Source organism: Lutra lutra, chromosome 15 (genome assembly GCF_902655055.1).
Source record: "Lutra lutra chromosome 15, mLutLut1.2, whole genome shotgun sequence".
NCBI lineage: Eukaryota > Metazoa > Chordata > Mammalia > Carnivora > Mustelidae > Lutra > Lutra lutra.
The window spans coordinates 20922423-20939288 of NC_062292.1; the positions used below are offsets into that span (position 1 = coordinate 20922423).

The 16866-nt window shown below is 35.5% G+C and overlaps 1 protein-coding gene across 2 annotated transcripts in view; it reads right to left on the reverse strand.

Annotated features, from left to right (window-relative positions):
• The window catches only part of TRMT1L (tRNA methyltransferase 1 like), a 46548-nt gene that overhangs the window by 15352 nt on the left and 14330 nt on the right, over positions 1–16866 (reverse strand). For both annotated transcript variants that reach the window (XM_047704313.1, XM_047704314.1), the window contains 4 exons: positions 16477–16556; positions 13037–13286; positions 12424–12636; positions 10105–10295 (listed from right to left, as the gene is read on the reverse strand). In XM_047704313.1, coding sequence (XP_047560269.1) covers positions 10105–10295; positions 12424–12636; positions 13037–13286; positions 16477–16556 — 734 coding nt within the window. The remainder of the gene's footprint in view (positions 1–10104; positions 10296–12423; positions 12637–13036; positions 13287–16476; positions 16557–16866) is intronic.

Below are 16866 nucleotides of genomic sequence, written 5' to 3' on the forward strand. Positions count from 1 at the left end.
GTTGGGGGAACTGGAAGGGGGAGACGAACCATGAGAGACTGTGGACTCCGAGAAATAAACTGAGGGTTTTGGAGGGGAAAGGTGTGGGAGGTTGGAAGAGTCTGGTGTGTGTATTATGGAGGGCACATATTGCATGGAGCACTGGGTGAGATGCATAAACAATTAATTCTGGAACACTGAAATTAAAAAATAAATAAATAAAAATTAAAAAAAAAAAAAAACCCCAATAGCCTTTCTAAAAAAAAAAAACCGTTTTAAACCTTCATTATTATAGTCTTATTTTATCCTTCATTGTATTTAACCTTATTTTTTGTATACACATAGGTTTTTTTTCTTAAAAATTTTTTTGGATACAATTTCTTCTAATAGATCAAAATATACCCTAAATCTAGCACAGGGCTTTGTTCTAGTCTCCAGCCTGAGCACATTCCTCTTTTTTTTTTTTCTTCTTTCTTTTTCCAACTTACCTTATCAATTCCTTTCTTAGAATTTTAAAAAAAATTTTCATCTTTACAGTTATAGTCCATCCTTTCATCATGTTTACCCTTATTTTTGTATATATATGTTTTTTTAAAATTTTGAGAGGTAGTTTCTTCTAAGAGACCAAAATACATCCAAAATCAAGTGGGTGGCTCTGTTCTATTCACTAGTCTAATACATATGTGTGTGTGTGTGTGTGTGTATTTTTTTTTAAATTTCTTTTTACCCCTTTGTTCTACCCCCAGTTTGGGGTCTCTTCTGATTTGGTTAGCGTACATTTTTCTGAGGTCTTTGCCACCCTTTTAGTATTTTATTCTCTCGTTCATATATTCTTTTTTTTTTCTTTAGATTTTACTTATCTATTTGACAGACAGATCACAAGTAGGCAGAGAGGCAGGCAGAGAGAGACGAGGAAGCAGGCTCCATGCTGAGCAGAGAGCCCGATGCGGGGTTTGATCTCATGACCCTGGGATCATGACCAGAGCCGAAGGCAGAGACTTTAACCCACTGAGCCACCCAGGCACCCTCTTGTTCATATATTTTTATCTAGATAAAATGACAAAGTGGAAAAACTCACTATAAAAAAAAAAAGAACAAAAGGCAGACTGACGGCTAGGGACCTAATCAATACAGGCATTGGTAATATGTCAGATCTAGAGTTCAGAATGATGATTCTCAAGGTGCTAGCTGGGCTCGAAAAAGGCATGGAAGATATTAGAGAAACCCTGTCTGGAGAAATAAAATCCCTTTCTGGAAGAATAAAAGAACTAAAATCTAAAGCTGAAATAAAAAAAGGTATTAATGAAGTGTAATCAAGAATGGAGGCTCTTACTGCTAGGATAAATGAGGCAGAAGAGAGAATTAGTGATCTAGAAGACCAAATGACGGGGATTAAAGAAGCTGAGCAAGAGAAACAACTACTGGACCACGAGGGGAGAATTCGAGAGATAAATGATACCATAAGATGAAACAGTATTAGAATAATGGGGATTCCAGAAGAAGAATAAAGAGAGAAAGGGGCAGAAAGTATACTGGAGCAAATTATCATAGAGAATATCCCTAATATGTCAAAGGGAACAAGCATCAAAATCCAAGAGGCACAGAGAACCCCCTTCAAAATCAATAAAAACAGGTCCACACCCCATCCTCTAATAGTAAAACTTACTAGTCTCAGTGACAAAGAGAAAATCCTGAAAGCTGCTCGGGACAAGAAGTCTGTAACATACATTGGTAGAACTATTTAATTGGCAGCAGACTTATCCACAGAGACCTGGCAGGCCAGAAAGAGCTGGCATGATCTATTCAGAGCACTAAACGAGAAAAACATGCAGCCAAAAATACTATATCCAGCTAGGCTATCACTGAAAATAGGAGGAGAGATAAAAAGCTTCGAGGACAAACAAAAGTGAAAAGATTTTGCAAACACCAAACCAGCCCTACAGGAAATACTAAAAGGGGTCCTCTAAGCAAAGAGAGAGCCTAAAAGTAGTAGACCAGAAAGGAACAGAGACAATATACAGTAACAGTCACCTGACAGGCAATACAATGGTACTAAGTTCATATCTCTCAATAGTTACCCTGAATGTAAATGGGCTAAATGCACCAGTCAAAAGTCAGGGTATCAGAATGGAAAAAAACCCAAAACTCATTAATATGCTGCCTATAAGAAACTCATTTTAGACCCGAAGACACCTCCAGATTTAAAGTGATGGGGTGGAAAACAATGTACCATGCTAATGGACATCAGAAGAAAGCTGGGGTGGCAATCCTTATATCAGATTAATTAGATTTTAAGCCAAAGACTATAATAAGAGATGAGGAAGGACACTATATCATACTCAAAGGGTCTGTCCAACAAGAAGATCTAACAATTTTAAATATCTATGCCCCTAACATGGGAGCAGCCAACTATGTAAACCAATTAATAACAAAATCAGAGAAACACATTGACAATAATACAATAATAGTAGGGGACTTTAACACCCCCTTCACTGAAATGGACAGATCATCCAAGCAAAAGATCAACAAGGAAATAAAAGCTTTAAATGACACAATGGACCAGATGGTCATCACAGATATATTCAGAACATTCCATCCCAAGGCAACAAAACACACATTCCTCTCTAGTGCACATAGAACATTTTCCAGGATAGATCACATCCTGGGTCACAAATCTGGTCTCACAGTACCAAAAGATTGGGATCATTCCCTGCATATTTTCAGACCACAATGCTCTGAAGCTAGAACTCAAAGCTAGAAGCTACAAAGTTGGAAACACATGGAGGCTAAAGAACATCCTACTAAAGAATGAATGGGTCAACCAGGAAATTAAAGAAGAATTGAAAAAATTCATGGAAACAAATGAAAATGAAAACACAACTGTTCAAAATCTGTGGGACATAGCAAAGGCAGTCCTGAAAGGAAAGTATATAGCCATACAAGTCTTTCTCAGAAACAAGAAAGGTCTCAAGTACCCAACCTAGCCTTACACCTAAAGGAGCTGGAGAAAGAACAAAGAAAGCCTAAACCCAGCAAGAGAAGAGAAATAATAAAGATCAGAGCAGAAATCAATGAAATAGAAACCAAAAGGGCAATAGAACAAATCATTGAAACTAAGAGCTGGTTCTTTGAAAGAATTAGTAAGACTGATAAACCCCTGGCCAGACTTATCAAAAAGAAAAGAGAAAGGACCCAAATAAATAAAATCACGAATGAAAGAGGAGAGATCACAACCAACACCAAAGAAATACAAACAATTCTAAGAACATATTATGAGCAACTATATGCCAGCAAATTTGACAATCTGGAAGAAATGGATGCATTCCTAGCGACATATAAACTACCAAAACTAAACCAGGAAGAAACAGAAAACCTGAACAGACCCATAACCAGTAAGAAGATTGAAGCAGTCATCAAAAATCTCCCAAAAAACAAGAGCCCAGGGCCAGATGGCTTCCCAGAGGAATTCTACCAAATATTTAAAGAAGAATTAATTCCTATTCTCCTGAAACTCTTCCAAAAAATAGAAATGGAAGGAAAACTTCCAAACTCATTTTATGAGGCCAGTCTGACCTTGATCCCAAAACCAAAGACCCCGTCAAAAAAGAGAATTATAGACCAATATCTTTGATGAACACAGATGTGAAAATTCTCACAAAATACTAGCCAATAGGATCCAACAGTACATTAAAAGGATTATTCACCACAACTAAGTGGGATTTATTGCAGGGCTGCAAGGTTGGTTCAACATCTGCAAATCAATCACTATGATACAATACATTAATAAAAGAAAGAACAAGAACCATATGATACTCTTGATAGATGCTGAAAAAGCACTTGACAAAGTACAGAATCCTTTCTTGATCAAAACTCTTCAAAGTGTAGGGATAGAGGGTACATACCTCAGTCATCAAAGCCATCTGTGAAAAACCCACAGCGAATATCATTCTCAATGGGGAAAAACTGAGCGCTTTTCCACTAAGATCAGGAACATGGCAGGGATGTCCACTATCACCACTGCTATTCAACATAGCACTAGAAGTCCTAGCCTCAGCAATCAGACAACAAAAGGAAATGAAAGGCATCCAAATCAGCAAAGAAATCAAACTATCACTCTTTGCAGACAATCGGATACTTTATGTGGAAAACCCAAAAGACTCCAATCCAAAACTGCTAGAACTTGTACAGGAATTCAGTAAAGTGTCAGGATATAAAATCAATGCACAGAAATCAGTTGCATTTCTATACACCAACAAGAAGACAGAAGAAAGAGAAATTAAGGAGTTGATCCCATTTACAATTGCACCCAAAACCATAAGATACCTAGGAATAAATAAACCTAACCAAAGAGGCAAAGACTCTGTACTCAGAAAACTATAAAGTACTCATGAAAGAAATTGAGGAAGACGCAAAGAATTGGAAAAGCGTTCTATGCTCGTGGATTGGAAGAACAAATACTGTGAAAATGTTTATGCTACCTAAAGCAATCTGCATGTTTAATTCAATCCCTATTAAAAATACCATCGATTTTTTTCAAAGAAATGGAACAAATAATCCTAAAATTTATATGGAATCAGAAAAGACCCTGAATAGCCAGAGGAATGTTGAAAAAGAAAGCCAAAGTTGGTGGGATCACAATTCCAGACTTCAAGCTCTATTACAAAGCTGTCATCATCAAGACAGTATGGTACTGGCATAAAAACAGACATATAGATCAATGGAACAGAATAGAGAGCCCAGAAATAGATTCTCAACTCTATGGTCAACTCATCTTCGACAAAGCAGTAAAGAATGTCCAATGGAAAAAAGACAGTCTCTTCAACAAATGGTGTTGGGAAAATTGGACAGCCACATGCAGAAAAATGACACTGGACCATTTCCTTACCACACACATAAAAATAGACTCAAAATAGATGAAAGACCTCAGTGTGAGAAATGAATCCATCAAAATCCTGGAGGAGAACACAGGCAGCAACCTCTTCGACCTCAGACGCAGCAACTTCTTCCTAGGAACATCGCCAAATCAAGGGAAGCAGGGCAACATGAACTATTGGGACTTCATCAAGATCAAAAGCTTTTGCACAGCAAAGGAGACAGTCAACAAAACCAAAAGACAACTGACAGGATGGGAGAAGATATTCACAAATGACGTATCAGATAAAGGGCTAGTATCCAAAATCTATAAAGAACTTATCAAACTCAACACCCAAAGAACAAATTGTCCAATCAAGAAATGGGCAGAGGACATGAACAGACATTTCTGTGAAGAAGACATCCAAATGGTCAAGAGACACATGAAAAAATGCTCAACATCACTCAGCATCAGGGAAATACAAATCAAAACCACAATGAGATACCATCTCACACCAATCAGAATGGCTAAAATTAACAAGTCAGGAAACCACAGATGTTGGAAAGGATGCAGAGAAAGGGGAACCCTCCTGCACTGTTGGTGGGAATGCAGGTTGGTGCAACCACTCTGGAAAACAGCATGGAGGTTCCTCAGAAAGTTGAAAATAGAGCTACCTTACGACCCAGCAATAGCACTACTGGGTATTTACCCTAAAGATACAAATGCAGTGATCTGAAGGGGCATGTGCACCCGAATGTTTATAGCAGCAATGTCCACAATAGCCAAACTATGGAAAGAACTTAGATGTCCATCGACAGATGAATGGATAAAGGAGATGTGGTATATATTTACAATGGAATACTATGCAGCCATCAAAAGAAATGATATCTTGCCATTTGCAATGACGTAGATGGAACTAGAGGGTATTATGCTGAGTGAAATAAGTCAATCAGAGAAAGACAATTATCATATGATCTCCCTGATATGATGAAGTTGAGAGGCAACGTGGGGGGTTTGGGGGGGAGAAAAAGAATAAATCAAACAAGATGGGATTGGGAGGGAGACAAACCATAACAGACTCTTAATCTCAGAAAACAAACTGAGGGTTCCTGGGGGTAGGGTATGCAAAGCATTGTTGGGTTATGGACATTGGGGAGGGTATGTGATATGGTGAGTGCTGTAAAGTGTGTAAGCCTGATGATTCACAGACCTGTACCCCTGGGGCAAATAGTACGTTACCTTAATAAAAATAATAAAAAAAAAGGAAGGTGAAATAAAGATATCACCAGATACATAAAAAGTGGGAGAGTTTGTTACAGAAATATTAAAGTAGGTTCTTTAGGTTGAAAGGAAATGAAATAGAGTAACTTGAATCCAAAGTTAGGACTAAAGAGCACTGGAAAGGCAATTATGTGGTAATTGTAACAGATATATATGTGTGTGTGTGTGTGTGTATTCTCACTTCTCCTGTCTTAAATTCTTTGAAAATTGTAAGAATATTTTAAAAATAAATATAATACTATATTGTTGGATTGGGTCACTATATATATAATTAACATATGGCAAAAATAGTCTACATGGGAAGAGAAAAATAGAATTACATTAGAGCAAAGTTGCTAGCTTTTGCCAGTCTTCAGTCAATATTAACCTGAGGTAGTTCAAGGTAAGTTAAAGGTGCATACTATAATCCCTGGAGAAACCATTAAGAAAATAACTGAAAAATATATAGCAAAAAAATCAGCAGAGGAATTAAAATGACACACTAAAAATATGTCTAAGATTTATTTATTTATTTTTTTTAAATTTTATTTATTTATTTGACAGAGAGAAATCACAAGTAGGCAGAGAGGCAGGCAGAGAGAGAGGAGGAAGCAGGCTCCCCGCTGAACAGAAAGCCCGATGTGGGGCTCGAACCCAGGACCTGGGATCATGACCTGAGCCGAAGGCAGTGGCTTAACCCACTGAGCCACCCAGGCGCCCCAATGTCTAAGATTTAAAAAGGCAACAAAGGTGAAACAGAACAAGAAATAGGCATAAAAGACATAAAAACAAATAGCAAAAGAGCTGACATAAAGTCAATCATTTCAATAATGACATTTAGTAGGAACTGCCTAAAACTCTCCTCAAAAGGCAGACATGATGAGAATGGATAAAAAAGTAAGATCCAAGAAGACATTTATGGATTGAAAGTAATAGGATGAAAAAAATATTATGTCAATAGTAACTACAAGGTGGTGTTTATATTAATATCAGATAATATATCCATTCAGATAAATACCAGAGAGATAAAGATGGACATTTCATAATGGTAAAAGGGTCATAGATGAAGAAGATAAAACAATTACAAATCTGTCTGAACATTTCTGGAGATAAAATGATAGTTAAAGACAGGCTGAGGAGATCTATCATAGGCATAATAATAGAAAGGCAAGACAAATATCAGAATTAAATAAATATTTAAGAAAATCCTCTTGAAATGAAAGATGATTTGAAATTCTGAAGGGGTACACCATGATTTAGGAAAACTTATCCTAAAAAGCTATACCCTAGTAAAGTTACTGGACTTCAAAAGTTAATATTTCTTTGGGCAGCCAGGCAAAATAATGTCACATAAAAGAAGAAATATTTGCAATTATATTCTTTAAGTACTAAGGCAATGGGCAGTGAGTTTTAAGCATGCAAGAAATCAAGGAGTATTTTGCCCATGAACCCTCTTTACTAAACTCAAAGTCAGATTTCTCAAACTAAGAGATGATTTAAGAAATATGGCAAAAAAAGTGATGATGAGTACTAAACACATTTAATGTACAGATTTTATTGGCAAGATAAAATATCAATGTTACATATTCTAACAACATATAAATGCTATAATGAACACAAATTAGGAAGGGAAAATGGAAAATGGGAGGCTGATTACCTCATTTATAATGCCAAGAAATCAAACTACTTAAAACCCAGAACAATTCAAATTTTGGAATACTTATTCACTACTACAAAAGTAAAAGATTAAGAAAGATAATAAATGAACAACAATAGGACAGATAAACCAGTATCTAAAGCAGTCAAGAGAAAAGGCAGAAAGGACAAGTGTTAATTTAAAAAAGAGAAGATAACCACAGAAACCAAGGGGGAAAAAAAACCCCACAAAAACCATTAGATACCACTTGGCTCAACTCTATGTAAATAATTCAGAAAAGCTAACGTTATCCTATCTGTACCCAACCACTGGAAAAAAAAAAAAAGGGCCAAGCTCTAAATTCCTTTGAAGTTTAAACAGATTTCAAAGACCAATCAAAATAATTCTGAAAAAGGAAACTATACACCATCTCATTTATGAATACTAAAATTTTAAAACTTAGCAAATAGAATCTATCTTAAGAAAATACTTCCTGACAGAGTTGTTTATTCTAGAAAGGCAGAATGGTTCAATACTGGAAAATTTTATTACAATTAATCAAACCAATAGACCTAAGAAGAAATACCACATAATCATCTCCACAGGTGCTAAAATGCATGACAAAATTCAACATCGTGCTAAAATACAATACAACTGGAAATGCAGGATACTTTCTTAACATAAAAAAATGGTAGGTATCTCAGACCCATGGTTGACTCAGAAAGCACTAAAGAGAACTAAAAGGAACATGACAGGATGCCTTCCATTCTCACTAGCAATCAACACTATAGCAAAAGTACTTGCACAAATGAAAAGCATACTAGGTTATTAGGAAATTTTAAAATCACAATAATATCTATCCTCCTTAATTTAATAAAATTAAAATACTAGCTGGCCTATTTATTTACTCTTTTTTTTTGGTCAGTTATTTTCCTTTATTAGTCATTACAGTTTTTATTTTTTATTTTAAAATTTTTTTTAAATTTTTTTTTTAAGATTTTATTTATTTATTTGAGAGAGAGACAGTGAGAGAGAGCATGAGCGAGGAGAAGGTCAGAGAGAGAAGCAGGCTCCCCGTGGAGCTGGGAGCCCGATGCGGGACTCGATCCCGGGACTCCAGGATCATGACCTGAGCCGAAGGCAGTCGTCCAACCAACTGAGCCACCCAGGCGTCCCTTATTTTTTATTTTAAAATTAAAAAAATTTTTTATTAACATATAATGTATTATTTGCCCCAGGGGTATAGGTCTGTAAATCATCAGGCTTACACACTTCACAGCACTCACCATAGCGTACCCTCCCCAATGTTCATAACCCAACCACCCACTCCATACCCCACTCCCCCTTTTATTTACTCTTTTACTAAGAGAAAAGGAAGATCCCATATCAGTAACACTCTGAAAACAGAGCTTTGAAAAGGGACTGCTGTAACAGATATTAAACACTAAAAATCCTCTGTAATCAAAACAGTGTGGTAAAGGTGTATGAATAGATATTCAACCATGGGACAGAATAGAAAATCCAGGAAGAAACTCAAATATATTCTTTAGTATAAGGAAGAGATGGTATTCTCACATTAGGAGAAAGGTGAATTATTCAATAAAACATAACCTACCCTGAATATAGAAACACAAAAATTCTAACTACAGACAAAATCCAGAATACATAAAAGAAAACTAAATTAACTTTAAAACAGCAACAACAAAAAACTTCTCCACATGAAAGATTAAAAAAAACCCAAAAAAACAGGTCTACTGAAGTCACAAGAGGAAAAAATACTTGCAACTCCTATCACAAGGGTTAAACTCTAGTAAGAGTTCTTAAAAATCCATATTAAAACATGCCAAGAATCTAATAGAAAACAATGGACATCTATTTCTATGCCCCAGAAAAGCAAAAGAGAAACAACTCTAGGAGGGCATAAGCCTCATCTTTTTCTTTGATCCCCACGCCTGGCATATAGTAGAGGCTCAGTAAATGTTCACTGAAGGAATTTTATAACTGATGGTTTTTATATTAAGCCAGAAACATGATAATTACTTTTATAAAATTAGTGATTTGAAACACCCTAGACAAAGAGGTCATCTGACTTATGTTCCTAAAATTAGTGACAGTGGAAACTAAGTTATTTCTAGATGTTTCAATAGAGGGCAGAGCTAGAGAGCATAAATTGTACAGCACGAGTAAATAACTTTAATAAACTCACACGAATGTCTTGTCTGTTGATGAAAGGAAATCCAGTATAGGAAATAAAGTTAGCACTGTAATCTTTAAAACCAAAGGACAACAATATGTGTAATTAGGGATGTGATAAAGACTTATTCATTGGAGGCTTATACATAAGCACAATATACAGTCAAGAGAAACTTGAATTTACCTTCTACCATATTACCATCCTTCTGAAAAATTCTCTCTTCACACCACTGACAATGGATCAGGTACTGAATCTTCTTAGCTGTTTCATCTGCAGAGGTAGGCCCCCTCAAAACTCTCACAACAACCAACACAAAATGTTCTAGAGCCACTGCAAAGAGTACTTCAATGCCTTTGTTACATCGGGCTGCAGCTCTGGAAAGAAATTTTTAAAGTTATTTTGGGGGCTTATCATTTTTCTTTGTTTGGCATTATACTGACAATACTAACCTGGACAGGAAGCCATGGATGGGTTATGGGAAAATAAGGAAAGTTCCACTTTTTTTTTTTTTTTGGACAGTTCAATTCTTAATAGTAGTGTTTTTAAAAGATCATTACTGTAACTTTTACACAAACTGAAACACAGTTAATAAAGGATGCTTGGGAGAATCTTCAGTAACTAGACATTTTCCATTATGGTATCCTCTCAGTAAGACTACACCCTCTGATTTTCAGTGTCACTTTTTTTCTTGTCCTCACCACCACCCTTCTTTCTTTTTACCTACTTTTTACCTTCTTTTTACCTACTTTTCTATAACAGTTCTTCCAAACAATGATTATTGAGGACTAACTACATGCAGGTTGGTATGTGCTGAATGCTCAGTGAAAAATGAATAGGTGAAGTTTTTGCCACTATTAATTTTATAGACTTCTGGATTAAATTCTAATTGATATACCATTTATGTACTTAGTTTTCCCTCTGCAGTTATATATACTAAATTCAGTTCATATGTATTAATTTCAATTTGTTGATATTACGTTATAAACATTTCTAAGTATACACAATAGGTCCTTAGCATGTATACACACTGGATATCAGAGTTTTCCAATAATTAGAAATACTGGCAAAGGTATATGAAGCCTAATAATCTGTATTATGTTGAGGTAGAAACTTCATTCTAAATGTTGTGAACCCAGTGTTGAGGCTAGTGAATGAACTGGCTGATCATGCGATTAGCTATACTCTCAGGTTCAATTTATATAATATTATACTATTCTTCAAGCATAATATTCTGAATAAAGTGGGTGCTCAAAAAAAAAAGGGGGCGTCTGGGTGGCTCAGGGGGTTAGGTCTCTGCCTTCGGCTAGGGTCATGATCCCAGGGTCCTGGGATTGAGCCCCACATCAGGCTCTCTGCTTGGCAGGAGGCCTGCTTCCCTTCCTCTCTCTGCCTGTCTCTCTGCCTACTTGTGATCTCTGTCTGTCAAATAAATAAATAAAAAGCTTAAAAAAAAAAAAAGCCTTTCTTTAACTCCTTAGAAATCCTGATGAAAAACAGAACTTTTTGTTTTATAGGTAAGATCATTTTGCAGAATCAAGTTTACAAACCATCACTTAAAATTTATGTTTATTTTTATTTTTGTTTTAGTAATCTCTACACCCAAAGCTTGAACTCAACAACTCTGAGATCAAGAGTTACATGCTCCATCGACTGAGCTAGCCAGGTACCCCATAAGCCATCATTTTATTCAAAGTATGTAAAGAAAGGAGATGAAACAGAAATAAAACGATTTTTGGGGTGCTGAGGTGGCTCAGTTGGTTGAGCTCCAACTTTCGATTCTGGCTCAGGTCATGATCTCAGGGTCATGGGATTGAGCCCTGCATTGGGCTCCATACTTGGTGCAGAGTCTGCTTGAGATTTTTTTCTCCCTCTGCTCTTCCCCCTGCTCGAACTCTCTCCCCACCACCTCTCTAAAACAAACAAACAAACAAACAAACAAATAAATAAAATCTTAAAAACAATGACAAATAAAAAACCCAAAAATTTTTCGGGGCACCTTGGTGGCTAATCAGTTAAGTGTCTTACTCTTGATCTAAGCTTAGGTCTCAATCTCAGGATCTTCAGTTCAAGCCCTGTGTTGGGAGCTCCATGCCCAGCATGGAGCCTACTTAAAAATAAATAAATAAATATAAAACCACCCCCTTCCCGATTTTTTGTAAATCTAAAAACAGCCTTTGCTTTTTCTTTTCACGGTTCTATCCCCCATCTAACCTACATTGTTAAAAAATAACTGATTTGAAGGTTTACTTTCATTTTTATCTCTTCTTCCTTAAACTACTTTATTTTAATAAAACTTTTAATTGGAGAGTAAACTATTTTAGGGACAAAACTTTTAAATCTAATTATAAAAGAAACATAAGGTTACCAAACAAATCAAGATTCTTGACATGAATACAGAATTTGGACTTCGTGCATATTTTGAAAAATGCAACTGGCACTTTTTGTAATAGTATCTCTGTCATATAACCAAACATATGAAGTATGTTGTTGCCAGTCTGGTACCTTGCCACTGCAGCTACAACAATTCTGGCTGCTAGTTCCTTGTAATACTCAGTTCGGACAATATTACAGCCGTAGTGACGCCGGGCAACATGCTGTGCCTTGGCGTATAAAGAACTGATATCTGTAGAAGTCACTGACACAATGCCAAGGTTTCTTATATTTCTGAACGCAGAATCTAGATAGTTCACGGATGTTCCAAAAGGGTCTAGATGTCTAAAATGAGAAAGAATACACATTTATTTAAAATCATACTAGTAATCAAAATGATACCACTGTCATTAAGTCTAATGAAAAAATGCCATGGATTCAAAAGTACTTTACAAATCTGTTTTAAATATACAGTCCTATTTTTAAATTAAGTAATAAAACGATCACATGATACATCAATTATAAAAATGAATCAGGCTTATAGGAAAACTGTCATGCCTAGGAATTGTATTTCAAATGCTAGAAAATGTTCTTATTGAATTTCTTATGCCAACGAAAAAAACTATTAATGCAAATAAGTAAACAAAAACAGTCTTTTTATCCCCCCTCCAAAAATCTGGGCCACTTTAGAAAGTCACACACACACACACACACAAAGTAACACAGCAAATTTTTTGCCACTTACATGAAATCAAAGGATCTCAGATGCATCAGTACATTGGCATCCATTTTGGTCACCTTAATATTACCAAGGTTTTCCTCTCCTTCTTCAAGAATAGCATCACTCTCTTCCTTTTCCTTACTGTCCACCACCACTTTCAATTTGTTTAAATGGCAATTCTCCTGAATCAGTGTCACAGAGTTTTCATTCAAGTCATTAATTGTAACCTTAACTGCACTTCCAAGATGTTTTGCCCATTGTAATCCCATTATCCCTTAGGAGAAATGTGAAGGAAAAGGAATTTTAAATTATAGTAATTAAAGAATAAAACAGTATATAATAATAAATATTTTATAAAACCAAAACCATCTTGTTTCAAAATCTTAATATTGTCATAAATAATTTTTTTTTTTACTTTCTCACGACAAAGCCTCTGAAGAAAAGTTACCATACACACACAAAATGTGTTTAACAGATTTTCATTAATACTTCTAAAACTTTTCTGAAACCCCTAGTCAAATAAAATAATCACGTTTGTTCTTTATTTGGGGGAACAGGTTTTCTTTTGTTAAAATTTCTTACAACGGAATGCTTTTTTCAAACAAAATCTTACAGAGAAACCCAACATACAATATGAGTAAGGGTGGAGTTACTCAGCCTGGGGGATGGGAAGCTGAAACTCCTCCTGCTGAAGTTTACCTAATGCACCAAAATATGAAAACAACTTCAGTGGACTAACATTTTTCACACACTGTACAACAGCATCATTGTGAATTAAACAGAACAACTTTGTACATGTAAGCAAATGATCAAGAATTCAGACCAAGAAAGCCTTTCCTCACAGGCTTTCTAGACCTACTGGATTAGTGCCACAAGCAACATCTGTTACAATATGGGAGAGGTGCCACAGGCCCAACCACTGTGTATTAGAAAACCCTCTATGTACTAAAAGCATTGACCATCTTCTCCACTCATATGTCTCATAAATGTAAATATTTAACATCCACTATGTGCCATGGTCTTTACAAATATTTTCAGGTTCTCATAATAAGCCTGTGATTAGTTCTAACATTCACATTTTAGAGATGGGGAAGCATGCAAACTGACTGCTATGAACTGATACAAGTTTACAAGGGAACATTACACGAAAGGACTGAAAAGCTCAGACATTAGCTTTGATGATCTCAGGTGAAAAAAGAGTAGTTCATTGCAGCATTATTTATAATAGCCAAGACACGGAAACAACCTAAGTGTCCACAGATGGATGAAGAAATGTGACATATGCACACACACACTAGAAAATACTATTAAGCCATAAAAAGGAAGAAAATCCTGCCACTTGTGACATCATGGATGGACCACTGGGGGCACTATGTTAAGTGAAGTAAGTCAGAGAAAGACAAATACTGTATGATCTCACTTATATCTGGTCTCTAAAAAAACCAAACTCATAGAAACAGACCAGATTTGTAGGTTGCCAGAGGTAGGGTAGGGGGAGGGTAGAGGGTGGAAGAATTGGATAAAGATGGTTAAGAGTCCAAAGAAGATATACAGATGGCCAACAGACACATGAAAAGATGCTCAATATCACTAATCATGAGTAAAATGTAAATCAAAACAATGAGATATCACCCTTGCACCTACAAGAATGGCTAGAATCAAAGACAAGTGTTGGTGAGGATGCAAAGAAAAATGAACCCTCACTCACTGTTAGTGAGAGTGTAAATTGGTGCAGCCACTGTGGGAACCAGTATGGAGTTTCCTCAAAAAAATAAAAATAGAATTACCATATGATCCAGTAATTCTACTACTGGGTATTTACCCAAAGAAAATGAAAATAATTCAAAAAGATGCATGCTTCCCTATGTTTACTGCAGCATTATTTACAATAGCTAAGATATAGAAGCAACTCAAGTATCTATTGATAGATGAATAAAGAAGAGAGTACCTATACACAATGGAACATTATTCAGCCATAAAAAAAAATGAAATCTTGGCCAACTGCAACAACATGGATGGACCTAGAGAGTATAATGCTAAGTGAAATAGACAGGGAAAGGCAAATACAATTGCACTCATATGTGGAATTTAAGAAACAAAATTAACAAAGAAAAAAAAAAAGCAGATTCTTAAATACAGAGAACAAATTGATGGTTGCCAGAAGGGAGGTGGGTTGGGGAATGGGTAAAATAGATTAAATGTAATTAAAAAAAAAAAAAGACAAAGAAAAAAGAATAAAGAAAAAGGGTTGGATAAGGGAAAATGCTGGTAATTAAATTTGGAAAAGTAGGTTGGGATCAGATTATGCAAGATATTAAATTGCTTTTAACCACTACTTTTCCAACAAAGAGGAACTTAAAAAGGAGAGCTAATTCCTGCTATCATACTTTTGCTACAAACTTCCCCAAAATACACTCCTATGACCTATAAGAAGAAAGACTTGAATTACGTTCAGGTGACTTCTTAGAAATTTTCTACCCTATTATCTTTTCTTTACTGTTAAGTTCTTTTGGGAAAAATGTTCTCAGTATTTAAAATTACCCCTCACCCCACAGCCTAATGACTAGGCAGTTTATTATATCACAAAAAAAGAGAGATAACCAAACATCAAGTATTTCCTGATTGTAATGAACCAGTATTCTTGGAAAAACAAAAAAAAAACCCCTATCTGAAACTGATCAGACCTGAAAATCCAACTACTAATTAACAGAAATACAGGGGACAGAGGAACATGTTATACAAACCATGGAGATACCATTAGCAAAAATCTAGACTCTGGAAAAGTCTGTAAGGCAAACAAGCTACATGTCAACAAATAATTATCACACACAAACAAAATGATGGAAGTGAATATAGATTAAAAAGAGATTTAGAAATATCAAACAATGAAATATATAGTCTTTATTTGAATCCCTGCTTGATTTAAAAAAAAAAAAAACAGGTAATTGGCCATATTTAACATTTGATATTAACTTAATTGACTTAAGTCAATTTGATATTGACTTAATTTTTTAAGATGTGATAATGGTATCATGGTTTGATATTGACTTAATTTTTTAAGATGTGATAATGGTATCATGGTTTTCTTTTTTAAAAATCCTTATCTTTCAGAGAACCAACTGAAATATTTACAGATCAAATGACGTATCAGTGATTTGTATCAAAATAATGGGGATGAGGATGGTAGAAGGAGGTATGAGGGAAAAGTGCATGGGATATAGCTACAAGAACAAGCATAAGTTGATAATTTTTGAAGTGAGTGAGAGATAGCAAAGGACTCATTTATTATATGGTCTACTTCTGTATGTATTGGAATTTTTCCACAATAAAAATATTTACTTTGGGTCTTTAATTTTTTATGCCAAAATATTCTGCCAGATAGAATACCCATATGAATTTTCTAAGAAAAGATACTGCATAAAGCTGATAATTAAAGTGGAGTTCCAAAAAAAAACATTACTTACCAGTGGCTCCAAAGGCATCTAGACATTCCAAAGGTTTTCTTTCCTCAGCCAAAGCAGCCAATGTACAGAATATTAGCTGCCTAAAAGAAAGTATAATAATCTGAAATAATTTTACTGTACCATGGCTTCATCACTGTAGATTTTACTTTATTGAAGAATAGTGAGATGGGGAGCCTGGGTGGCTCAGTCAGTTAAGCATCCAACTCTTGATTTCAGCTCAGGTCATGATCTCAAGTTTGTGAGATCAGCCCCACACAGGGCTCAGAGCTGGGCATGAAGCCTGCTTAGGATTCTGTCTCTCTCTCTCCCTCTGCCTCTTCCCCCACCTCAGGCTCACACTCTCAAAAAAAAAAATAAAAAAAAAGAGAATTGGGGTTCCTATTTACTGTA